Genomic DNA, 25,095 nt, shown 5'->3' on the forward strand with positions numbered 1-25,095 from the left:
GTTTGTGCCCAAAGGTGACGTTGTCTCCGGTGATGTCTGGTGAGGACCTGCCTTACAACAGGCCTACAAGCCCTCAGTCCAGCCTCTCTAGCCTATTGCGAACAGTCTGATTAATGATGGAGGGATTGTCCATTCCTGGTATAACCCAGGCAGTTGCTGTTGTGATGTTTGGATGTACCGATCCTGTGCAGGTGTTGTTACACGTGGTCCGCCACTGCGAGGACGATCAGCTGTCTGTTCTGTAGCGCTGTCTGAGGTGTCTCACAGTACAGACATTGCAATTTATTGCCCTGGCCACATCTGCAGTCTTCATGCCTCCTTGCAGCATGCCTAAGGCACGTTCACGCAGATGAGCAGGGACCCTAGGCATCTTTCAGAGTCCGTAGAAAGGCCTCTTTAGTGTCCTAAGTTTTCATAACTGTGACCTTAATTGCCTACCATCTGTAAGCTGTTAGTGTCTTAACGACTGTTCCACAGGTTCATGTTCATTAATTGTTTATTGCTCTTTGAACAAGCATGGGAAACAGTGTTTAAACCCTTTACAATGAAGATCTGTGAAGTTATTTTGAGTTTTTTTGAATTATCTTTGAAAGACAGGGTCCTGAAAAAGGGCCATTTATTTTTTTGCTGAGTTTATATTTACAATCATAGTGCATAATATATTAATTTGGTTTCACCCCCCTTCAGGGAAAGGAGGATTGTGTTCTGTTCATCCTGGAGAGGCTAAAGGATACTGTTCTCATAGGTGCCACAAACGCAGCACTGCAGACGTAAGTGTTCGTCAGAGATAGCCCATGGTTAGTCTTGGAACCGAGAACCAAATATTATGTCCGCTAGCAACCTTGATTTATTCTGGGGTGGAAATGTCTAGCCCCTCCCCACTACAAACCTTCTGATTGGTTTGTCCCTCCCAGGCCGCTCCACCTAGCAGCTCGTAGCGGTCTGAAACAGGCTGTCCAGGACCTGCTGTCCAGGGGGGCCAGTGTTCAGATGTTGGATGAGAATGGTAGGTCTTAAGGTCTGGTCTGGGCATGAATCAGTACCAGTGTGTTAAAGGGATCTAACTGCATGTTGCTATTATATCAGCTGCCTGTGGTGTTGGCATGTCTATGTACATTAGCTAGCTAGCTACAGCGGTCTGTCTCTCTTTGCTCTGGTAGGCTCGAGAGAGTGTGTGTGCGTGCATCTAACTGGTTTGTAGCTCTGTCCCAGTTCCACCTGTCAAGTATTGTTATTAGGGCCAGGAGTTTTTCCTTATCTCTATAATGAATTAGGTTTATGTTGTATGCATTCCCTGTCTGCTTGTCTGTGTACTGTCTGCGCTGGCTGTGTACTAATGGAATGCTGCTTTCTCCCGTTGTCCTCTCTTCCCTTGTCCCCTCACCTCTGTTTTTCGCTTTGCTCTCTCCGCTTCTTCCATGTTTACTCCCCCCTCTTTCTCTCTGTCCATCTTCCCTTCTTATTTCTCCCCACCCTATCCTCTTCTATTTCTCTGCCCTCCTCTCTCTTCCCCCAGGTCTGACGCCTGCTCTAGCTTGTGCTCCTAGCAGGGAGGTGGCTGACTGTCTGGCTCTCATTCTGGCTACCATGATGCCTTTCTGCTCCCCTTGCAGCTCCGGAGTCCCCTCCCCAGGTTCCCTCCTGAGGGCCCTGTCCAGGCAGAAGGGTTCGCGGGACCCTCGTAGCCCCAAGGCCCCCTCTGGCCCCTCCAGCGAGGGAAGTGCCAGTCAGGGCACCACTGAAAACGACTCAGACTCAGAAACCTTTTGACCCCTATGACTTTTAAAAGACTACCAGGATGTCTGCAGAGCCGCTGTTTCCCACCACCGACCATTACGAATCCCTCGCTTGTGTCCCAAGAGTAGAACCTGTGTGGGGGCTTGTACAGGACTTTGTCCCCCCCTAAGGGCTGGAGCTCAACCTCATGTGATCCTACCTGCTGGTGTTTCTTATCCAGATCAATCTAGGTACTCTGTCTCAGCTTGGCTATCTATGACAGCAGCTGAGACTTTTCTAATTAAAGCCATTTTGTTTGTAGGACCTTTTTAAAAAAAAGAAGTTTATTTTGGTTGACTGATGTACCAAATATTGACGTATATTTTTTGTGTCAGCGTTCATACTGATTTGCCCAGAGATGTGAGTATAGCACAAACCAACTAAAGCACAATTCTAGAATTGAGTTAAGTCTATTATAAAGAAACATGATGGAATGTGCATGAGGCAGATAGAAGTGGTACCCTTTCAACTTCTTGTTTCCACACCAATAGAAATCACCCACGTCAACTGACCTGGAAAAGCTCTGGGCTGTAGTTATTGGTTATAGGTGACTAGGACTGTTCCTGATCTTGTCCCTAGTGTTACAGGACCACAGTGCTTCAGTAGTTTACATGATCAGGTCTCCAGTGAAGAGGTTGACACCTGTACGGTATTTATTAACGCTTATATTATGGTACAGAATACTGCTTGCACTTAAACTGTAAAGGAGAGCAGGACCTTGACCTCTCTCCATCCCCCTTTCCCATCTAGTTTGTCTACCTACCAGCAATGTGCCAGTCTAACTTGTCCAGTGCCTTGTTAAACCTTTGTATTCATTTTTTAAATTTAAATTTTCCAAAAGAAGTGTACGCATTCTTCTGGTGCGTGTGGTGTCTATTCAATCCGTATCGCAGAAGTTCAGCTTTACATTTAAAGGCAATGTTCCTGCTTGAGCGGAGACGACCTTAACATTTCTATAGCGGAATCTGTCACGCTTCAACTGTACAGATTGAATAGAGCCCTAGATTGTGTATTATGGATGTATGTGACTGAGATGAGTTGATTAACTCTTGGGGTCATGTCACTTCTAACCCTGAAGAAAAAAAACACACCAATGTTTTTACACTCCTATGATCAGCGACGTGTGTATGTCTTTCTGCATGTCATTGTAAACCACAACCTTGTCTGTAATAACTCTACCCCAGAGCACAACACTTTTTAAAAAGCACAGTGTTAGTTTAAACACCTCAAGGCTTGTTGATAATGAAAGTAACGAAGAGATTGGGTCTGTGTCCCAAATGGACCCCTATTCCCTACATAGTGTAATACTTTTGAGAAGAACCCTATGTAGTGCACTATAGGGAATATAGCCATTTAGGATGCTGCCATGGATCAGTATTATGCCAGAAGGAGCATCACACCACCAGTCAGTTGTGACAATCGGATCAGATTGATTTTCATACCAGTTCCTGATGCAGTATGAAATGCTCAAGGCTGTTTGTCTTTTTATGAATGAATTGTACAATAATATAAAAATCTGTTTTAATTTAGTGCTGTGTGTCATGTCCGTACTTTCCTATTTGTTACCAAGTTAAAACATTACTTCTTTAGGTAAGCATTAGATGCCAAAAACATGAATGGATCCTCCATTTCAGCCTTGGAACCCTCAAATGCCTCTACATAGATTGCAAGGAGTCACCATACCGGCAAAACAATTAGCATTTCATGGTGAAGTCTACAGTCTAGTCGGGACATCTGAGCTGATGAACAATGACTATCCTCATCGATGTTGTTTCACAAGATGGGACAAACAAAACATCTCATTGACACGGAGGTTTAAAACATTTGTGAAATCAGTGTTAATCTTTAATTACATACTCTCTGTACATTTACATCACATTGATTCATTTGTTCACCAAACTAGGACCACCAAGTAAGAATTTTTTTTTCAGTGCCATCTCACTGTGCCCGCGTGAAACAGTTTGACACGTCAAGATTAGGGAATTAAGTTCTTTCCATGTCAGGATAAATTAGGGCCCAGCTTTTACTGGACAGTCATGACTTCCAATAATACTCGAGTCACTCGTTTACAGTCTAGTAGATCATAATAATACTATGGAATGATTGAGTCGTTGTATACTGGCCTTGCATTACCCTTCATCAGTCCATCCAGTATGCTTTTATGGTTCCTTATTGGGCAAAGGGTTTTTCTGCATTGTAGTCTCCTGTCCCCCCTGGTAACTGATGCCCATGTTGTGTTCTGCAGCTAGCAGCGGAGTCCCAGATCCGTTTATGCTGTGTTGCCAAACATGCCGTGACAATGACATAGGAATTGGCTAGACGACACAAACAGATCTGAAACTCAGGCTAGCTCCCTGGTGTCAGTTAGCAGTTGACCCCTAGACCTGTCCAGTGGTCAGGCACCATGAGGAAGTATTTGTCCATGGCCTCACAGAAACGCGATCGGTAAAGCTCCGGAGACACCACTGTGGGCATCTTACCTGTGAGTGAGACACAAAACACCACAATAGCAATTTTCATTTACAGGAAGAAATCAAAAGGTCTTTGTATAATAAAAAAAACTAACTACTAGAGATCTTCAAGGACTAATGTAGGGGGAAGGTGACATCTGACAGATGATGAATTACCTTGCCCTCCCAGGATCCCTGTGGATTTCACCACCATCTCCAGCTTCTTATCCCATGTGAATGTCCGAATGTAATCTGACACAATGGAAGGAATGTTTCTTTTATAAATACAGCAGAGTATAAATTCATTCGCATGCCTTTTTGAAGCAGCATAGAGAAATTAGATGTTTTTTCTGTAAGCACCAGCAAACAGTTATCAATGTTATAGCCAATGAAAATACGTTTGAAAGCTTTTCTCGCACCTATGATTCCCACCACCAGCTGGTCTGTGGTGTCATCTCGTCCAACCAGCAGAGAGTAGTCTATGATCAGGTGACTAGACAGGAAGTAGGCATCACTGTGTATGGCAGCCCTCAGGATGGCCTTGCAGTGGGCTCTGATGTACAGAGGGTTGTCATGGACCAGCTTCAGTAGGTTCTCATCCAGCAGAACCACCTAATATAGAATGATGCCATTTAGCTGATGCTTTTATCCAAAGGTTGTTATTTCAAAAGAGAATGTGTTCTCAATGACATACCTGGTCAAATAAAGATACATGCATAAACAAACAAAGCTACTGACTGTACAGTGAGTGCATACATTTATGTTGTATGTGGCCTCAGCGGGAATCAAACCCACAACCCGGTGTTGCTAGCCTTGTGCCATGCTCACCTCACAGCTCTCCTTCCCAGAGTCGGTCTTAACGTTGCGGTTCCTCAGAGAACCCTTGAGGTCGAACACCTGGGCCATCTTCCTGCCATAGAACAGGTTCTCCATGACCAGCAGATCCAGCTTCTTCTCAGAGTTGTTCTGGGAGTTCTTGTAGCCGATCCGGTACACACCCAGGATCTTAGCCAGGGCAGTGGGTCGCTGTGGGACAGACAGGGGGGTTTAGGATAGGAATGTGTTCTAATCTCAGAAAATAAACATCCATCACACAGACAATAGGACAACTCCTTGAAAAAAATGTAATAAAGTCATTTATTTGAGGAAATCCGATTTAGCACCAAAATAGTTCATATTTATCTAAGTCAAATGTAACTATATGGGTAGTGTAGTTTACCTTCTGTTGCACAGCTCCGGTGATGTAGGTGAAGTAGTGAGGGGCAAAGTCCAGGAAGGACTGAACCTCTAGTCTGGGCATCTGCTTCAGGATGAATCGGTCATCTGAGTGAGGGAAGGAGGGAGAAAGAGAGTGATAGGTATAACCACTACAGACAAATAAATAGCACTACAGGTGGGTGACATGGACAGCACATATTTAAAGGAGTTATCTTGCCCCCAAATAGGACTTCCTGGTAAATACAAGTTAAATAAAACAATATGACTCTGGTGTTGAGGGTCACACCTTCGGTGGCGTAGAAGACGGCCCCAGACTTGCCGCCACGGGCCTGCCAGTTGACGCAGTGGGAGAGCGAGCGGACAAAGTCATCCTCCGTACTGTCCATGATCTCCTCTCTCATCTTGTGGAACTCCTCTGCATAGTAGATCCTGCAGTAGAACTTAGCATTGGCATCAGAGAACTCTACGAATGAGAGAGAGAGAGAGAGACAGAGATTATTGACTAGGCCCTATGCTTGTTATTGAGAGAACGTTTGCGGGCTAAGCACTTCACAGGTAACGCCATCCCAAAGGGCACATAAATCCAATGAGAAACACTCACGTAATTCGATATGAGGGTTTCCGGCTGACTTCTTGTGCTTGTCTCCTATGTCTGCATCTTCTGTTCAAATAAAAAATAAAAAGGATGATAGGAATGCCATTAGAACAGAAATGAACTGAGGTAAAAAATACTTTCTAGCACCCCCCTCCCATGTTCCCCGTTTACCCTGAGAGGATCCATTACTCACTGAGAGGGTCAGCGTCCATGCTGCTGCGGCCCGGACCCATCTGGGAGGAGGCCGTCTCATTGGGCTTGGCTGGGCTGTTCTTGGCCCGGCTCTCTCCGGAGCTACACCCCGACAGGATGAGACGAGGCATTATACATCAGGTAACATACACACAGTCAACATCAGCAGAGTTTGTGTGTACCTGATGGTTTGGGTGGTGTCCTCGCCTCCAGCCTTCACCGTTGTCTTTGACAGCTCATCCAGAGCGGTCTTATACTCCTTACAGCTAGAGGTCAGGCCGAGGTCATAACATTAGAACACTATAACGACAATAACTTTAGAACAACATAACACATCGGTGAGTAAGACGTGCAGAGAATGGAGAAGAAATAGAGCGGAGTGGTTACCTGAGAGCGAATGCAATGATGGAGCTGGGTTCTCTCTCACACACGGCTATGGGCACTCTCTCATGCTCATACATCAGGTAATGTTTGTCTGGGTCACTGACAAACAAAGATCACAACAACGTCAGAAAACACACAGGGCTCAATAATACAGCACACTACTTATCTGTCCATTATACAGAGGATACAACCTGGGGTTGGAACCGATTCAGGGAACAGAACCGAAAACTGTAAAAGAACAACGTTTTTCGAAGAACAGAACCGAGAACAACAGGGATCTATACTGTTCTGAAACAGAACTGTTATTTCAGAAGCACAGGAACTGGTTAAGAGCGTTCTTTTACATTCCAGGAATTTTTTTCAAGTCCACAAAAAACACAACAAAGCACCTCTGCATAGCCCTCACTGTCACTCAGAAGCATATTCCAGTGTCTGTCTGTCTGCCTGCCTGCTGAAAATCCTTCCCAGTGTTTGTAGGCTACCTGCCCCTCCCTCCGAAGCATGCATAGTTTAATGTAGCCTACTGACGTTACAGCAAGCGGAACCGGAGCGCCAAGTCTAGGTCCAAAAGGCTCCTTAACAGCTTCTAACCCCAAGCCATAAGACTGCTGAACAATTAACCAAATGGCCACCCAAACTATTTACATTGACACCCCCTTGGTTTTTATACTGCTGCTACTCGCTGTTTATTATCTATGCATAGTCACTTTACCCCTACCTACATGTATAAATGACCTCAACTAACCTGTACCCCCGCACATTGACTCTGTACCGGTACCGCCTGTATATTGCCTCAGTATTGATAAGGTCTACACACCTGTTGTATTCAGCACGTGACAAATAAAATTTTATTCAATTTAAAATGTTTTAAATTAGATAGCTAGCATTGGAAAAGTGAATCTGTTAAGGCTATTATAGTTAGGACGTTTCACATTGATTTATTAACTTCAAAAAGACGTGCCTTCTATTTTAATTCTGGTGCCGCTCTGAACACACAAGCTTGTTCGCTAGCTCTGGTCTAGCTCTCAAACTCTAGATGGCATTATGTGTAATGGAACTGAGAGTCATGATCAAGGGCTAGCGCTGGTCCAACGTGAGTTAAGCCAACTCTCTGAAGTTCAAAGACTTTCAGAGATCCTTCATAGAAGCCACTCCTTCGTGGGTATAATTTTGTGGACCTAATTCAGATAATGCATGTCATAACAACAAGATGCCCAGCGATTCATGCCCAGCGCTCTCCTCACCTGCAAAAATTCAGTCGCATATCACACCCTACACTACACTTGTCTGTCCAATGCATGTACGTAGAGCAGCTTGCTATGGAGCAGGCGAGCTATCTACTGGTGAAAAAGTGTCATGTTGAGTTAAATGTAGAAAAATATGTAGAAAAGAGGTTTAAAAAGGAACAGAAAATAATTATATAAACTATTACTTTTCTGGGGTTCGAACTGGTTCACAAACCATCTTTTTTATTTTTTTTCGTTCCACAGTTCCGACCAGCAAAATAATTGTGAACCAGTTCGAACCCTCAAAAAGTAATGGTTTATATCATTCCTTTGTGTTCCTTTTTAAACCTTGTTTTAAATGTATTTTTCTACATCTAGCTCAACATTACACTGCTTCACCAAGCTGCTCTACGTACATGCATTGGACAGACAAGTGTAGTGTAGGGTGTGATATGCGACTGAATTTTTGCAGGTGAGGAGAGCGCTGGGCATGAATCGCTGGGCATCTTGTTGTTATGACATGCATTATCTGAATTAGGTCCACAAAATTATACCCACAAAGGAGTGGCTTCTATGAAGGATCTCTGAAAGTCTTTGAACTTCAGAGAGTTGGCTTAACTAACGTTGGACCAGAGAATTGGAAAATAATTTTGGTTCCGACCCCTGGATACAATGGACATTTGTTATTTTGGCTTTCACAGTGCTCAGCCCCACCACAAAACAACAGCACAGGGTCAGCGGCAGAGCAGCGCAGAGCTCTCTCTGGAGCAGGTTAGAGGTTACGTGCTTTGCTCAAGGGCACATCGGCAGTAGGTGGCACCTGATATAGTGGTGATTTTTCCCGTCAACACTGGGATTCAAGCTAAACATTACAACAAAGTAAGAAAATGAACAGGGCTCAATATAGCATTGGCATTATATCAGATGCTATCTTATATGGCTGATCATAAATTGATTTATACTACAGGCAAAAAGCTTATTCAGATGTGAAGGGCATACTGTACTCACAATGGGAATGGGATGGGGTTGTAACTGTTGCCTGGCAGCAAGTTGGCTAGAATGGCCTTCATGGTGGACTTCTCTTTCACCTGGCTGTCATTGGAGCCCAACAGGTGTCCATCAAACACATCTAGGAGACAACAAGAATGGAGTTAGAGACCAGAGAGGTCTGTATTTAGATACACACTGTAGATCTAGAGAAAGTGAATGGTAAGCGTACGTGGGGGGTTGTGTTTGTGATTCTACAGATGTGTGTGTGCGTTCACCCTCTGGGATGCTGACAGAGTCCTGGTCAGGAAAGGATGGTCCAGACGAGAGAGGTTCTGAGCCGGGTTCCCCTGGTGACGGTAACGTTAGCAATGACGACCCCGAGCTCGAGGGCAGGGTAGTGAGGTGACGGTCCTCTGTCAATTGAAAAACAGACACGCCCATCAACTACTGAGAGAAGTACTATAGCATTCTGACTGAAAGCTGGGGAAAAAAATCCTCTCACCTTTGTCACCATTTTGTACCACAGGGGAGGGGTTGCGTGGAGAAGACTCCAGAACACTGGTCTGTTAAACAAAATAAATACGTAACATTCCATCCTTTAGGATACAAGTCCTTATCATATACTAAGCTCATCCTATCATCTGAATTATATCAGGTATATATTGCACTGACCTTGCTGTCGTCTGTCGGTCTGTGTCTCCCAGGGCTGGCTGGGACCGACAGACGCTTCCTGCCCTTCTCCTGCTGGAATAGGTCCTGCAGCCTGGAGGTTAAATGGTTCAACAAATTAATTATATGAGATAAAAAATGAAGCCTAGTACTAGACTAAAAACGCGTGTTTATTGGAGATTCATTTATCTGTGTCTAGGAAACCACCCCTAACATTAAAAGCTGCTCCGATATCAGTGTTCTCACCTGCTGTTCCAGGACTGCAGTGTTTCACACAGGCTCTGTTTCTTCACTACCACTGATTCCAGTACAGTCTGGAGCTGCTGGGGGGAGTCACTACCACAAGCCTGGAGACGAGCCTGCAGCTTCTCTATCCAGCTACGCAGCTCTGCCTCCTCCATCTGAACACACACAAAGAAAACTGATGGGAACCATGTGTTTGATACCTTTCCATTCAATCATTATAATGAGCCCGTCCTCTGATTTACAGTGACAACACTGATGAAAAGTCAGCCTCCACTGCACTATACATACACGAGACATATTTGGAGTGTAGCTCCCACCCTTCGAGGGGGAACCTACGTCTTTCTGTGCAAACAGGTCCTCCATCTTCTCTTCGCGTGTCTTGCTGAAGGTGTCCGTCTTCAGGGAGGTGAGGCGGTCCTCTATGGCCAGGTACACCTGATTCACCCTGACAAGAGGGAGAGAATGGAAAAGGACTGGTCAGAACTAGAAAGAAGGTCAAAACTAGTCAAACTAGATTATTCAGATTCGTCAGTTGGAGCCTGGTCCCAGATCTGTTTGTACCGTCTTGCCAACTCAGAGGACAATAACCATAGGACTCAGCTATACAGCACAAATGGCAGGTAGCCTAGAGGTTAGAGCGTTGGACTAGTAACCGGAAGGTTGCAAGATCAAATCCCCGAGCTGACAAGGTAAAAATCTGTCGTTCTGCACCTGAACAAGGCGGTTAAGAACAAATTCTTATAGGAACAGTGGGTTAACTGACTTGCCTAGTTAAATAAAAGGTCAAATAAAAATAAATAAATAAAAAACAGATCTGGGACCAGGCTACTTAAGGCCATGGTAGACAGACAACAGGTAGACAGTTACTTCTGTGAGAAGTCCTTGAGGTCCTGCTGCATGCTTGCCTTGGAGGGCCCCTGGTTCCTGATGAAGATCTTAGGGGGAGGGAGGCAGATCTCCAGCAGTCTCACTGAGATGTAGCTGGGGGTTAGACAAGTGGAATGGCATGGGCATATACAGATGTTTTGAATTGTTGCAAAAATGATAAGAAAAAAATAGTAGGAATGATAAATGATGGATAGATGTATGAATGGATGGTTGGATGGATGAAAATAAAAGCCTTGGCCTATGTTTCCCACCTGAATGAGGCCACCATCTGGTTGTAGGAGAAGTACTGGTGGTAGTCTTTGTGGATGGAGTGGCCACAGGGCTCAGCATTAGCCCTCCTGGTATACTGGTGACCATAGAACCTCAGCTCCAGGTACTTAGCAAAGGACATGGACCACGAGTCATTGGACAGGGGCACCACAGGAGTCACCTACAGAGACAGCAGAATACAAGGATCAAAGCTCTTTGAGCGATAGAAACTAAGCAGACCTGGACAGCAGCTTTTTGCTCTAGCCAAAAACTGGCAATTCTGATTAGCAAGACTTTGATTAGTTGAACTAGGTGATCTCGCTATTAACTAAAACAAACAGTTAGGTGTGATAGCTATAGAGCAAGTCCTGGGGTTAGTCATGGAACAGATAAGGAAACGCAGATTAACAAGTTACTGTACCTGTTTGCATATGCGGCACCAGGAGTAGTTGAGGATGGTGTGTTGGTATCCAGGCACAGGAGAGTCCAGCTCCTTCAGTACGATCTGAACACAGCCACTGCCATGGACAAACCGCCGTACATGGTGCACCATGGGAGTCTCACAGAACATACTAGGGCACTGATAGGATGGCCTTTATCATGCATTCACAGACACACGCACACAGACAGACACGTCAGGGCAAAGAAGAGGGACTTCATTGAATGACATTTTATTACATATCAATGACACACTTCATGGTCAAATATTTGATCGGAAATTCAATAAATAATTTGTCAGGTTCTGATATTTCTCCCTCACCTGAAACAGTATCTCTCCAAGAATATTCCTAGTGTGAGGTCATTCTTTCCGTAGAACTCCATCGTGACAATCCTGTTGAGAACAAATAAGTCTTTGTGAATAGCTGACCTTTCAGAGTTCAGTCAGCTAGTCTTTCACACCGGGTTCACAAGATTTCTATTGCTCCTAAGGGGATAAATAAAGCTGTACTGAATTGAAGACCACCAGGGTTGAGTGGGGTTTACCAGGGACTGACGCAGGGGTTGGGGGAGTTGTTGGACTGGGCTGAGGAGCTGCTGAACAGAACACACAGTCTCTGGTGGTTCACCGGGTTCAGGCAGTCCAGCTAAAAACACAAAAGTAATGGTGGTCAACAACAACAAGCACATATGCTTTACAATTCAAGAGCGCACTTCGCCTCTTCAGACATCCCCTAATCTCTCTGGAGAGTGAGTGAGGTGGTGTGCTCATCAATGGAACACACGGAGCAGTAAACTAGCACTGACCAAGGGAGATGTTAACATATGTTGTCTGTAATGGAACAATATCTAACGCCACAGATACATCAGTGAGACTGTTGGAGATCGGTCTTCTCCCTCTGCCTATCTGTCCCATCCATCTCCTATTATTGTGGTGTGTAGATGTGCTAACTAGCTGGCCATGACTCACCTTGGAGGCCCAGGTCATGTCGTTCTGTCCTGCTGGTTTCTCTTCCTCACTATCAGCCTTGACGGGGTGCTTGGGTGGTGGAGCCTCTCGGACTGGTGGCTGAGGTAGGGGCTGGGTGAAGGGGTCTGCCTCCTGCCGGAGGCGGCCCCCCTGGGCACGGTAGTCTGCCAGCATCTTGGCCAGGTCCTGGCTGCTGCCCAGCTGCTCTGCGATGCGGGCGCTGGTAAGGTGGTGGGAGGGTAACACCTGGATGGGGCGGAGGGGAGGGACTCCGTTGGTGATGCCTCCACCTGACGGGGCGGAATCTTTGAGGAGTTGTCGCTTACGTCGACAGTCCAGTTCTTTGAAGTCCTTGTTGAGCAGCGGGGAGAGGTACACCTGCACGAGGAACTAGTTTGTTACATCTCAAATACAAAAATAGCATATCGGCTCATTCGCCTAGCACTTAAGTGTTATGAGATGTGCGTAATGCACATGCATGACAACAACTCTTTTGGTAGACATCTCCACTATAACTAACAACTGAGTACAGAGGAATTAACGGTCACGTGAACAGATGACCTGATATTCTATTGTACATTACTGAACTACATTGAGCGAATTGATAGAAAGCAGGTTGAAAAACCTTCAGTGAATGTAAACCAACAGACCTTTTCAGGAAAGTAGTCTCTGCTGGGGCAGCGTAGGCCAGCAGGCGTGAGGAGGAAGGGCTCTCTAAAGGTGATAAAGGGGGAGATACAAAGGATGATGTCCTTCAGCTCCTGTTTGAAGCCTGCCGTAAGCGTCTTGAGACGGTCGTCCGTTGAGGCCACCTGCTCGGTGGCAAAACAGAAGAGGATATTGTAGGGCAATGGAAACCAACATGTTTCTGTCTGTATCCTTAATCAGTTCTCCCTCACCTGCTCTGTGACAAACAGCCCTGTGTCATCCTGCAGGGGGTCTCTGAATAGCCTGGGGGGTGTCTCTGAACCCGAGCTCTCCTCCCGCGACTCACCCCTCCCCAGAACCCCCGACCCGCTCCCCCCCTCAGTCTCCCCCTTCCCTGATCCAATCTCATCTGCCAACTCCTCCAGGTCATCAATAAGATAGGGTGGGGACACTGGAGGTGGCAGCACCTGGCGATTGGACAACGGCGTGGAGGTCATGACCTCTGCTGACTCCACCCCCTCAGCCCCCAAGGAGGAAGAGGAGGACAGGAAGTGTTTTTTGTTGACTTTTACACCATGGACATCTTTAGGCGAGGAGGACTCTGATACAGATTTCCCAAGGGAAGACTTCTCCTCCTCCTCCCCCAGCACAGTCTCTCCTCCCTGGGAGAGGGTGCTCTGGTCGGTCCCATTTTCCTGGCTCTCCTCCTCCTCCTCAACAGTAGTGCTCTCCAGGAGACAGGGGAAGGAGTTGGTCTTGGCCAGGCTGGGAGGCATGGCGAACTCATCCATGAGGAAGGATATCTCTAGCTGGGAGTGGTAGGCCACACACACCATGAGGATGATGATCTCTTTAACCCTGGCCAGCTCATACTCAGATGCCCCGCGAAGCTTTATGGTACAGCCCAGCTGGGGAGAGCAGCCCTCAAAGAACATGAGAGTCTTCAACTCATCTGTCACAGAGAGAGAAGGGAAGAGAGGAGAACACATTACATAGTTGTGCTGTGGAGATAAGTCTAGACTGGGCGGGAGGAACTTGTGAATGAACACACCTGGTTGCAGTAGGTTTCATGTGTTGGATTATTTAAGTGAATTAAGTTTTATGAACGGCTTACAATATCTAACAGACAGAGTAGTTTCCACTCACTATTGGCCAGCTGGAAAGAGTGTAGGTAGAACTTTTGGCAGGTTCCCAGTCGAGGCTTGGTGAGCAGCTGGTCCATGGACATGACTAGGTCCCCCTGGGTCATACGACTCACCCTGTCCAAGACTTGCTGCAGAGAACCAGAGGTGGGAAAGAGAGACTGAGGGCAGGTACGGCTAATAGACAGTTGAATGGGTTAAGCAGAAGAACAGGCTAACATGGCTAAAGACACCATCAAAAAGAGTTCAAAACAAAAAGCTAACAGCTACATAAAGGTAACTGCCAAAATAATGGGAACACCTGAGTGAATGAGGGACACAAAGTATATTGAAAGCAGGTGCTTCCACACAGGTGTGGTTCCTGAGTTAGTTAAGCAATTAACATCCCATCATGCTTAGGGTACAAAAATGCTGGGCAGGCTCACAGGGCATGAGAGGTCACTGAATGGTTTGGAGTATGAAAATGACGTAAATCATATGTAATGGTCATCTCAGTCACCAGATCTCAACCCAATTGAACACTTATGGGAGATTCTGGAGTGGCGCCGGAGACAGCGTTTTCCACCACCATCAACAAAACACCAAATTATGGAATTTCTTGTTTACGAATGGTGTTGCATCCCTCCAATAGAGTTCCAGAAACATATAATCTATGCCAAGGTGTATTCTGGCTCGTGGTGGCCCTATGTTGGTGTTTCCTTTATTTTGGCAGTTACCTGTATGTAACATGTTCTAAAGCTAATTAAGGTGTGTTTGGAAACATACCCCATGCTAGTACGGTAACTAGTACAGAGAGCTAGAAAGAGGGCAGGGCAGTACTGACTGGTTTAAGGTCAATAACTAGCAGAAATGTAAGTAGTGACAGAGGGCAGAACAGAGGGCTAGAGAAAGCTAGTGAGATATCAGTAATGACTGGTTTGACATTGATAACCACAGCTAATAAGGTAACTAGCAGTACAGAGAGCTAGAGAGGTACTGACTGGTTTGACGTTGATGACCAATGTGATCCCGTGCTCCAGCAGCATGTCCTGAGCGATACGAGACACAGTCTTCTCTACCAGCACAAGGTTGGGACGCACGTCCGCTATACGCTGAACATAGTTCTTCAGAAACTCACGCTCCTGGGGAACAAAGACAAAGATTTCTTTATTTTTCTTAATTTCTAGAAATTATGGATGGGTGTCAGCAAATTTGTGAAATATATTTTAAATTAACCCCGTTTTCTCCCCAATTTCATGGTATCCAATTGGTAGTTACAGTCTTGTCCCATCGCTGCAACCCGCGTACGGACTCGGGCGAGGCGAAGGTCGAGAGCCGTGCGTCCTCCGAAACACATCCCAGACAAGCCGCACTGCCTCTTGACACAATGCCCACTTAACCCGGAAGCCAGTCGCACCAATGTGTCAGAGGAAACATTGTTCACCTGGCGACCGTGTCAGCATGCACTGCGCCCAGTCCGCCACAGGACTCGCAAGTGCGCGATGGGACAAGGACATCCATGCCGGCCAAACCCTCCCCTAACCTGGACGACGCTGTGCACCGCCCCAATTGTGCACCGCCCCATGGGTCTCCCGGTCGCGGCTGGCTGCGACAGAGCCTGGACTCCAGTGGCACTGAGATGCAGAGCCTTAGACCACTGCGCCACTCAGGAGTCCAGGAATTAGTGAAATATGTATTCTAAATGTGTTTGTCTTAATGCCTAGCCCTTGATTAGGTTATTTGACATCTTGTTAATTTAGCTACATAAATCATTCATGCTTTAAATCAACAGGACAGCACAACCCACAAACCACTGAGTGTCTGACTGACCTGAAGCACAATGGGGTCAATGCAGGTGAATTTGGTCTCCTCTCTATAGAGATACTCTATGGAACACTTCAGCAGCAGGATCTTGGGGTTCTTGATGTACGAGTTCATCTAAGACAAAATTATACTTTATTGAGTTCATCTGCACATAGACAAGCAATAAACAGTGTCGTTCTGGCTCGGTTTACAGGGAGAGATGGTGGTTATTTTTACAGGAGAGGGAACCTACCTTTTTGTGGGCAATGTTCTTGGTACAGACAAAGCCATTCACTACGGCAGAGTCAAACTTCTTCCCTCCAGGAATCTAAAAAAACCAATAATAATAATAAAATAGCCATTTTGGTCACGTTAAATTACTCAAAATTCAACCCCTACAGTGGGTGCAGTATAAGTACAGATACATGACAAATGACCTGATTCAGAGTTGAGATAAGTGCAGGCAACTCGGACTTTAGCGTAAATCTTTGATTGAATTCTATATGGAGACTTGCACAGAAAGTCAAGTTAATCACCCAAATCTCAAGTCAGAATACCTCCCTGAGAGCACTGTGAGTGTAGCCTCTTAATTACCAGACTAATTACCGCTGCGCTACAGAATGTAAGCTTGTGAGACTTCTGGATGGTTGTACGAGGTTACTGTCAGTGAGCTACCTTCTTGATGTGGACCAGTTGTCTGATGTCCATGTCATCATCACAGCTGCGAACGTCTGGCCGCACCGTCTGCACCACTTGCCTCACCACGGGAACAATGATGTCACGCCAGGAGAGGGACAGGGACTCACTGTACAACAGCTGCTGCAGCAGCGCCATCATGTGACTGTGGTTGGCAGAGCTGGGTAAGGGAGGGAAGAAAACAGCAGTTTAAGGCCAGTATACCATGTGGATTCACCAGCTAAATATTTTACATTTTTATTTAACTAGGCAAGTCCGTTAAGAACAAATTCGTATTTACAATGACAGCCTACCCCGGCCAAACCCTAACCTGGACGATACTGGGCCAATTGTGCGCCGCCCTATGGGACTCCCAGCCTGGAATTGAACCAGGGTCCGAAGTGACGCTTCTAGCACTAAGATGCAGTGCCTTAGACCGCTGTGTCACTCTGGAGTCCAAAATAACACCATAGTATGCTCCAATTCATACTGAGATGTTGTTTCATCTAAAAGAATGACTCAAATATGTTCCACTTCAGTTCCAGTTTTACTTCACTTCAGTAAGCTAAAGACTAGTCTTTAGTTTCCAAACATCCAACATACCTATAACAAATAAATAAATGGAATGACAAAAACATTTGAGCAACTTTCAAACCTCTAAGTTATCTGACTGTACTCACAGTAGCCTCTCCATGGCCTTCTTCTCTCCATTCTCCTCTCTGAGCTGGTCCAGGGAGCTGTGGTGCCAGCCCAGAGGAGTGAACAGCATCTCTTTAGCCTTCTCCTCCACACGACGGTTAAACAGGGACTCTACAGCACACACACAGACAGAGAGAAGAGTGAGAGAGCACGATAGAGAGAGAATGTTAGCTTGGCTTACAGCTACAATACATTAGGTTCAGTACCAACTGCTTGTTCAACAGAAAGAATACACAGCTGCAAAAGAGTGGAAAAGGAAGCAACACTTGAACTAAATAAGGAAGTGGGGAATTCCTGGGTCATTCCACGAAAAGAGTGCATTTTGCGTGCATCCCATTGATATTTTAAGTAGAAATTGTGCACAAATATTGAATTTTAAATGGCTGTTATATTAAATGAAGTGCCCTTTAACATAGATCACATGGAGAATTCAATAAAAAAATATGATTAAAGGCTCCCTTCATCGACCCCGTGGCATCACTTCTAGGAAGGTTTCAACCCACTTAATCCCAACATTCTCCAAGTTTCAACATCATCGTAAAGCCCTAGTTATTTTGTCGCTTTGACGAAGTCATTTCTGATGATGATTATCTATATGTGATTAATTTACGTCTGTCCCTCATTTTAAGGTCAACCGTGTTATGTGAACTGAACTGTCGTTTTAATATGGTGAACAGTGGCGGCCCGTCCATTAGGGGCAGTGCCCCACTTCTGGTTGGTTTAAACAAGTGAAAAATGATCAACTGCTCTGCCATCAGCAGCACTGGGCATCCGGCCTGCCACACATCACTCGGATTACATTGCCAGCTCTTACATTGCTTGGTATTGAGTCTGCTCACTCTGCAAATGACCTAGTAAATAAATAATCATGATAGTCATTGGGAGCCTGGGACCTAAACCGGACATCCACATCCATCACCAGTTGAAGGACAAAGGGATACACTTGCTAAGACCTTCTCATGGATCTGATAGGACAAAAAAAAACATGGTTCTATGCCCAATTTGCAACACTATTTTGGGTTTCCTGCTGTTAGATGCTAGCTAGTGGATACTAGCTACCGTAAAGCATGCACACCGGTAGCTAGCTTGCTCGCACACCGGTAGCTAGCTTGCTCGCACACCGGTAGCTAGCTTGCTCGCACACCGGTAGCTAGCTTGCTCGCACACCGGTAGCTAGCTTGCTCGCACACCGGTAGCTAGCTTGCTCGCACACCGGTAGCTAGCTTGCTCGCACACCGGTAGCTAGCTTGCTCGCACACCGGTAGCTAGCTTGCTCGCACACCGGTAGCTAGCTTGCTCGCACACCGGTAGCTAGCTTGCTCGCACACCGGTAGCTAGTTAGCTCGCACACCGGTAGCTAGTTAGCTCGCACACCGGTAGCTAGTTAGCTCGCACACCGGTAGCTAGTTAGCTCGCACACCGGTAGCTAGTTAGCTCGCACACCGGTAGCTAGTTAGCTCGCATACCGGTAGCTAGTTAGCTCGCATACCGGTAGCTAGTTAGCTCGCATACCGGCAGCTAGTTAGCTCGCATACCGGCAGCTAGTTAGCTCGCATGGCAATCAACTCCAACTAAAGTTACTGGTGAGTTCATCATGCTATTTAGCTATCCCCAGTTAGAGAATTTGTTTTCACTTGTCGCATTTGTGATTTTTGTTGAGTTTTCCCTTCGATGCACTCGTGAGCTGGCTGCAAGCTGCTCGTTCTAAAAATTACTTTGTTAATCAAAACAGTGGCAGCATGTGCAGCAGAGATGATTCCGTTTTTACATCCAAAAATAAATTGGTGTATTTATGCTGTTGTTCAAATGCACAGATCACTTTATACATCTTCCCAAAGAAACAAGTGGTCATTTGAAAACTAATAATTCTGTCATGCTGCTTTTGTGACTCCCCAACTCCCCAGTTGACAGTAACACTTCTCAAAAGTCACCAAATTTGTGGAACGACCCTCCTACCTTTGATGAAGGCGTCGCTAATGGAGATATTCTGTCCTCCTTCCTCTGAGACCAGGTACTCTGATAGGAGAAAGCGGAGAAATGCATCAACACACGCACAACTCCACCTTCCAAAAACATATACCAATTATGGAAACTGGCTATGCAAACTTTGTGTGCTATCCTATATTTATTTCTGAACGCCACACATTTATATGCATAGCTCATTTCCTGTCACTGTTCCTTTAAATGTTGGGGTGGTTGTTGTTGTAACAACAGGTAATGTGCAAAATTCCCACTTTAGAGCAAAACAAATCTGAATTGAACTTTCAGATTTAGGTTGCATATGAAACATTGGAATTGTATCAGGATTGCGTTTACACAGGCAGGCCCAATTCTGATCTTTTGCCCAATTATTGGCAAAAGAGCTGATCTGATTGGTCAGAAGACCAATTAGTCAAAAAAAAGAACCGAAATGGACTGACTGTTAACACAGCCATACAAATGTGAACTCAACAGAACAAATTCTAGAAAAGATAAGTATCAGATATGCCAATACATCACATTTTGGGTGATTGTGTAAACACAGCCTTAGTATAAGGTGTTTGCCTACAGCAGGACAACAGCAACGAATCATTATTTTTGTGTGTTTGTGTGTGTGGCTCAGTACCTTAGTATAAGGTGTTTGCCTACAGCAAGACAACAGCAACTAATCACTATTTTTGTGTGTTTGTGTGTGTGGCTCAGTACCTTTCTGCTCCGTAGGGTGCGGGGGTACATGGGGGTACTTGGACTGTTTCTTGATGTGGAAGTTGACATTGTCCTGCTCCATATTGAGATTGATGGAGGCAGCAGAGTCACTGTCCACCGCTGACTGGAAACTGCTGACTGACGTCCTCTTACTAGGACTGGACGAATCTGATGGGGGGGGGGGGGGGGGGGCATTAATTGATTGATCTTTATTAGTCATGTAAAAAAAAAAAAAAATGTCTTCTTGATGCATAGCAACAGCATAAATATGAAGGGACATCAGAGCCAATACAAAAGGGATCTTAGAATCCTTTATTAGCTCATTAGTTCAAGATAAACACAAAGAAACATCTCAGACATTACAGAAGGACTCAACTACCTATTATTTAGGAAAGCAACAGACATGGACATGAGGCTAGTTGTTGTAATGCGTAGGCAGAGCCACAAGGCATGCAGGGATACTTACTGGGCATGCAGGGATACTTACTGGGCATGCAGGGATACTTACTGGGCATGCAGGGATACTTACTGGGCATGCAGGGATACTTACTGGGCATGACATAGTCATTCTCGTCAGCCACCTGGTCTGTGTCACTGTCGTCAAACTTGATGTCTTTAAACCAGGAAGGTTCTGAGTGTCCCTCCAGAGAGTTGACACTGTCACTGTCAGGAGACGGGGTCTCAGAGAAGTCTGTGCTCTGTGAGGATAGAAGACACCTTCATCAGTCATGAGCAACAGCGTCACCAACATCATTATTATCGTCATTAAAAAAATCATCAACACTATCATCAACTACACAATCATCATCTTCACATCATCGTCATCCTCAGCAGCAATAGCATCACCATCTTCACCACTATCGTCATGATCATCATCCTCACCATTATGACCATCATTGCAAAAATCATTGCAAAAATCAGGAACGTTCTGTCCAAAAATTATGCAGAACAATTAATCCATGCTTTTGTTAGACTACTGGGTTAGACTACTGCAATGCTCTACTTTCCGGCTACCCGGATAAAGCACTAAATAAACTTCAGTTAGTGCTAAATACGGCTGCTAGAATCCTGACTAGAACCATAAAATGTGATCATATTACTCCAGTGCTAGCCTCCCTACACTGGCTTGCTGTCAAGGCAAGGGCTGATTTCAAGGTTTTACTGCTAACCTACAAAGCATTACATGGGCTTGCTCCTACCCATCTTTCTGATTTGGTCCTGCCGTACATACCTACACGTACGCTACGGTCACAAGATGCAGGCCTCCTAATTGTCCCTAGAATTTCTAAGCAAACAGCTGGAGGCAGGGCTTTCTCCTATAGAGCTCCATTTTTATGGAATGGTCTGCCTACCCATGTGAGAGACGCAAACTCGGTCTCAACCTTTAAGTCTTTACTGAAGACTCATCTCTTCAGTGGGTCATATGATTGAGTGTTGTCTGGCCCAGGAGTGTGAAGGTGAACGGAAAGGCTCTGGAGCAACGAACCGCCCTTGCAGTCTCTGCCTGGCCGGTTCCCCTCTCTCCACTGGGATTCTCTGCCTCTAACCCTATTACAGGGGCTGAGTCACTGGCTTACTGGTGCTCTTTCATGCCGTCCCTTGGAGGGGTGCGTCACTTGAGTGGGCTGAGTCACTGATGTGATCTTCCTGTCTGGGTTGGCTGGGTTATGCTCTTTCTAATTCTTTCTCTCTTTCTTTCTCTCTCTCGGAGGACCTGAGCCATAGGACCATGCTTCAGGACTACCTGGCATGATGACTCTTTGCTGTCCCCAGTCCACCTGGCCGTGCTGCTGCTCCAGTTTCAACTGTTCTGCCTGCGGCTATGGAATCCTGACCTGCTCACCTGACGTGCTACCTGTCCCAGACCTATTATTTGACCATGCTGGTCATTTATGAACATTTGAACATCTTGGCCATGTTCTGCTATAATCTCCACCCGGCACAGCCAGAAGAGGACTGGCCACCCCTCATAGCCTGGTTCCTCTCTAGGTTTCTTCCTAGGTTTTGGCCTTTCTAGGGAGTTTTTCCTAGCCAACGTGCGTCAACATCTGCATGGCTTGCTGTTTGAGGTTTTTGGCTGGGTTTCTGTACAGCACTTTGAGATATCAGCTGATGTACGAAGGGCTATATAAATACATTTGATTTGATCATCACCATCCCCATCAGCATTGTTAATGTGTTCTTCCCCTTATTCCCACAAAACAGTATCTCACCTGGAGGGGGCGATAGAGAGCGTACTCATCTCTGAACAGCTGGTCGTGGTGAGTGACACAGTCCAACCAACGACCATCTACCAGAGCCTGACCAATGGCTATCGCCTGTGCCCTGCAAGAGTGTGAATGAGCGATAGAGAGACAGAGAAAGAGGATGGATGAGGGAGAAAGAACATTAGTAACTCATGTAATCTCTGCTTAATACAACAGGATGCTTACTCAGACATCCAGAAGAGTTTTACCTCAGCATGATGTCTGTCTTTACCTTGTGGAGATAGTTCCATTCCTTAACAGCCAGTTGACCAACTCCTTCCCCACAATGCAGTTGGGGTATGTACGGAGCCAGTAGCGGTGGTCCTGGAACTCCATACCAGTAGTGTTGTGACAAATCTTCTTCCACAGGTCTTTGAGCTGGGATGAGTCCTACATGTCATCACAGTCAGTCAAAAATGACTTGTTTGCTTTTTCAAGAATGGATTGTAAATTGGACAGAACAAATTACACAGACAGAGATAGAGGGAAAGATAGAGGATAGAGGGAAGCAAGAGAGAGAGAAAGCAAAAGAGTAATTGCGAGATGGAGAGAGAGGGCGAGCGAGCAAGAAATAGTGTCAGAGTGAGAGAGCAGAATACAGAGTGAGATAGAATAAGGTGAAAGGGGCCCTCGAGTGGCGTAACCGTCGAAGGCACTGCATCGAAGTGTTGCGGCGCCACTACAGCCTGGGGTTCGATCCCAGTCATAACCGTCCGTGACCGGGAGTCCCATAGGGCGCGCACAATTGTCCCAGCATCTTCCAGGTTAGGGGAGGGTCTGGCCGGGGGGGCTTTACTTGGCTCATCACGCTCTAGCGGCTGACTTCGGTGGTCAGTTGAACAGTGTTTCCTCCGACACATTGGTGCAGCTGGCTTCCGGGTTACGCGAGCAGGTGTTAAGAAGCGCGGTTTGGGGGGGGGGGGGGGGGGTCATGTTTCGGAGGATGCATGAATCGACCTTCGCCTCTCCTGAGCCCGTTGGGGAGTTGCAGCGATGAGACAAACTCGTAATCACGAAATTGGGGAGAAAAAGGGGTTAAAATGAACAGAAAGAATAAGGGGAAAGAGGGAGTGAAAGTAAGAGAGCATCATTACCAACAGTATCTTCCTCTCCTCTTCGCTGTGGTCAGGTTTTGGCATGGCCCTGCTGGTCTGGGGGCTCACTGAGCTGTCATAGGAGGGCACCATGGAGGAGCCAGACCGGTCCAGGGACAGGTTGGTCACACTGGCTGACCTGGATAAGACGGGGCTGGCATTACAGGGCCATCACTCAATAGATGCGGCAACACATTTTCATTCTGTACCTCATCCCATTCTATACTTCTCTAACTTGTGTGTGTGTGTGTGTGTCTGTGTCTCTGTGTAATAGGGATTATAAATTATTTCACTATTCGAATAATATGACTTTTTTTTCTGAATAATTGAAATATATATATATATATATATATATTTTTTTTACTTCAATGGGGACTTGCTTGTGCAACCCTTGAGAGCTGGCGCGATGAGCTCTGCTTGTTCCAGCGGGGGAGGTGCGAGAGAGAAGCAGAGGCCAGTGTGTAACACAGAGGGGGAGAGAGAGAGAGATAAAATAGCCAAACCGATTCGCGCAAGTTGGACAAACTTGTTGCTGCCATAGGTTATCTACCATACCATCTTGTAGTGTCTGTCTTGGCTGCGTCAAAGCATTGTAAATTAGCAAGGCTAGCTAATGGAGGCTATTTTGCTGCGCTCCCCATCCTTGTCTACAACAACTCCATTTATATTAAACAACAGCCTACATGTTGGTGGATCATTGTAGCCTACTCCATCAGCCAATTTAATTCCGTAATTTTAATTCCATTATGCATTGATTACAATTCTCCCACTACACTTGCTACACATGACCTCTGACCTTGATGACAATAACAAGCTACATGTGTGTAGGCTACCAGCGGTTTTTTATTTTTTTATGGGACGCACTCGTAAAAAAACGTCATAAAACTGTCGTTTTAATAAAATTGGAATGTAATGGTCCATCCTTGAAGGCTATGTAGCAATGTCACATAGATAATTATACTTAATTTCAGACAAAGCCTTTTCATTGTTAAAATAGGCCTATATTTTTTTTGTTTCTCAAAAATGAATACTCTCCCAAGTAATCTAATACTAACGTCCTGTCGGATATTACAATAACTGTGCCAAACCCCTAGAGTGGAAAGGGAGGGGACTAATAGATGTCAAAAAGGGTCCAACAGAAATAGAATGAACACACTATTATAACTATTAAAACTATTCTAGATTTTATTTAACCTTTATTTTGACAGGGACACTAGGCTGTCTTTCACAGACGAACCCTGCATAAATACATCAAACATATACAATGTACAAAATTACAAGGCTGATAGACACATTTATCAACGTAGAAGTCTCTGATCATGACTCTCAACTGACCAATGGGGACCAGAACATCTCATTTCAGAGAGCTCTGGAAGTTGTTCCACATAAAGGGCCCCCAAAAAAAACAAAAAAATCAGCTTTACCCAACTATGTAGAGACTGAAGGGGCCTCCAGGGTTATCCAAGCTTGAGACCAGGTTTGGTCATTCGAAAGTCTAAATGTAATTAATGGTAGGAAGTTTCTGCATGAGTGCTTTGTAAATAAACAAGAAAATGCTGCTCTCTCCTTACATACAATGAGGTACAACCCACTTTTTAATACAAAACACAATAGTGAATTCTAGAACCATGACCAGTAATAAACCCGAGGGCATAATGGAAAAGAGCATCTAGTGGTTTAAGTGTAAATGCTGCTGCATGCATATAGATAATATCCCCATAATCTAAGAGACAAAAATGGCTTGGACAATTTCCTTCCTATTAACTAAAGTCTAAAACCAACCTTGAACTTCATATAAATATCTCTCTGTGGGATGCACTATCAGAAAATAGG

The 25,095-nt window shown here is 45.4% G+C and overlaps 2 protein-coding genes across 18 annotated transcripts in view; one reads left to right on the forward strand and one right to left on the reverse strand.

The window, feature by feature from the left end:
* Nucleotides 1–3,305, forward strand: part of LOC109867920 (serine/threonine-protein phosphatase 6 regulatory ankyrin repeat subunit B) — a 31,559-nt gene extending 28,254 nt beyond the window's left edge. For 2 of the 4 annotated variants that reach the window (XM_031796727.1, XM_031796729.1), the window contains exons 25-27: nucleotides 688–770; nucleotides 915–1,006; nucleotides 1,517–3,305. In XM_031796727.1, the coding sequence (XP_031652587.1) occupies nucleotides 688–770; nucleotides 915–1,006; nucleotides 1,517–1,770 (429 nt within the window). In that variant the 3' untranslated portion in view covers nucleotides 1,771–3,305. The remainder of the gene's footprint in view (nucleotides 1–687; nucleotides 771–914; nucleotides 1,007–1,516) is intronic. The other 2 variants (XM_031796731.1, XM_031796737.1) reach the window with 1 other exon arrangement.
* A 285-nt stretch (nucleotides 3,306–3,590) lies between these two features.
* Nucleotides 3,591–25,095, reverse strand: part of LOC109867930 (1-phosphatidylinositol 3-phosphate 5-kinase) — a 29,910-nt gene continuing 8,405 nt past the window's right edge. For 6 of the 14 annotated variants that reach the window (XM_031796681.1, XM_031796657.1, XM_031796668.1 and 3 more), the window contains 37 exons: nucleotides 23,263–23,416; nucleotides 22,401–22,558; nucleotides 22,136–22,247; nucleotides 20,473–20,620; nucleotides 19,923–20,090; nucleotides 19,194–19,253; nucleotides 17,219–17,348; nucleotides 16,539–16,719; nucleotides 16,117–16,191; nucleotides 15,891–15,998; nucleotides 15,062–15,202; nucleotides 14,086–14,212; nucleotides 13,191–13,891; nucleotides 12,942–13,103; nucleotides 12,292–12,669; nucleotides 11,868–11,968; nucleotides 11,644–11,715; nucleotides 11,305–11,476; nucleotides 10,886–11,064; nucleotides 10,614–10,727; nucleotides 10,035–10,191; nucleotides 9,747–9,901; nucleotides 9,504–9,594; nucleotides 9,334–9,394; nucleotides 9,107–9,244; nucleotides 8,850–8,970; nucleotides 8,662–8,703; nucleotides 6,619–6,714; nucleotides 6,414–6,497; nucleotides 6,233–6,333; nucleotides 6,046–6,105; nucleotides 5,731–5,907; nucleotides 5,446–5,549; nucleotides 5,055–5,252; nucleotides 4,646–4,838; nucleotides 4,404–4,478; nucleotides 3,591–4,256 (listed from right to left, as the gene is read on the reverse strand). In XM_031796681.1, coding sequence (XP_031652541.1) covers nucleotides 4,141–4,256; nucleotides 4,404–4,478; nucleotides 4,646–4,838; nucleotides 5,055–5,252; nucleotides 5,446–5,549; nucleotides 5,731–5,907; nucleotides 6,046–6,105; nucleotides 6,233–6,333; nucleotides 6,414–6,497; nucleotides 6,619–6,714; nucleotides 8,662–8,703; nucleotides 8,850–8,970; nucleotides 9,107–9,244; nucleotides 9,334–9,394; nucleotides 9,504–9,594; nucleotides 9,747–9,901; nucleotides 10,035–10,191; nucleotides 10,614–10,727; nucleotides 10,886–11,064; nucleotides 11,305–11,476; nucleotides 11,644–11,715; nucleotides 11,868–11,968; nucleotides 12,292–12,669; nucleotides 12,942–13,103; nucleotides 13,191–13,891; nucleotides 14,086–14,212; nucleotides 15,062–15,202; nucleotides 15,891–15,998; nucleotides 16,117–16,191; nucleotides 16,539–16,719; nucleotides 17,219–17,348; nucleotides 19,194–19,253; nucleotides 19,923–20,090; nucleotides 20,473–20,620; nucleotides 22,136–22,247; nucleotides 22,401–22,558; nucleotides 23,263–23,416 — 5,410 coding nt within the window. In that variant the 3' untranslated portion in view covers nucleotides 3,591–4,140. The remainder of the gene's footprint in view (nucleotides 4,257–4,403; nucleotides 4,479–4,645; nucleotides 4,839–5,054; nucleotides 5,253–5,445; nucleotides 5,550–5,730; nucleotides 5,908–6,045; nucleotides 6,106–6,232; nucleotides 6,334–6,413; nucleotides 6,498–6,618; nucleotides 6,715–8,661; nucleotides 8,704–8,849; nucleotides 8,971–9,106; nucleotides 9,245–9,333; nucleotides 9,395–9,503; nucleotides 9,595–9,746; nucleotides 9,902–10,034; nucleotides 10,192–10,613; nucleotides 10,728–10,885; nucleotides 11,065–11,304; nucleotides 11,477–11,643; nucleotides 11,716–11,867; nucleotides 11,969–12,291; nucleotides 12,670–12,941; nucleotides 13,104–13,190; nucleotides 13,892–14,085; nucleotides 14,213–15,061; nucleotides 15,203–15,890; nucleotides 15,999–16,116; nucleotides 16,192–16,538; nucleotides 16,720–17,218; nucleotides 17,349–19,193; nucleotides 19,254–19,922; nucleotides 20,091–20,472; nucleotides 20,621–22,135; nucleotides 22,248–22,400; nucleotides 22,559–23,262; nucleotides 23,417–25,095) is intronic. The other 8 variants (XM_031796720.1, XM_031796713.1, XM_031796708.1 and 5 more) reach the window with 5 other exon arrangements.

The sequence above is a fragment of the Oncorhynchus kisutch genome, linkage group LG2 (genome assembly GCF_002021735.2).
Source record: "Oncorhynchus kisutch isolate 150728-3 linkage group LG2, Okis_V2, whole genome shotgun sequence".
Taxonomy (NCBI): Eukaryota; Metazoa; Chordata; class Actinopteri; order Salmoniformes; family Salmonidae; genus Oncorhynchus; species Oncorhynchus kisutch.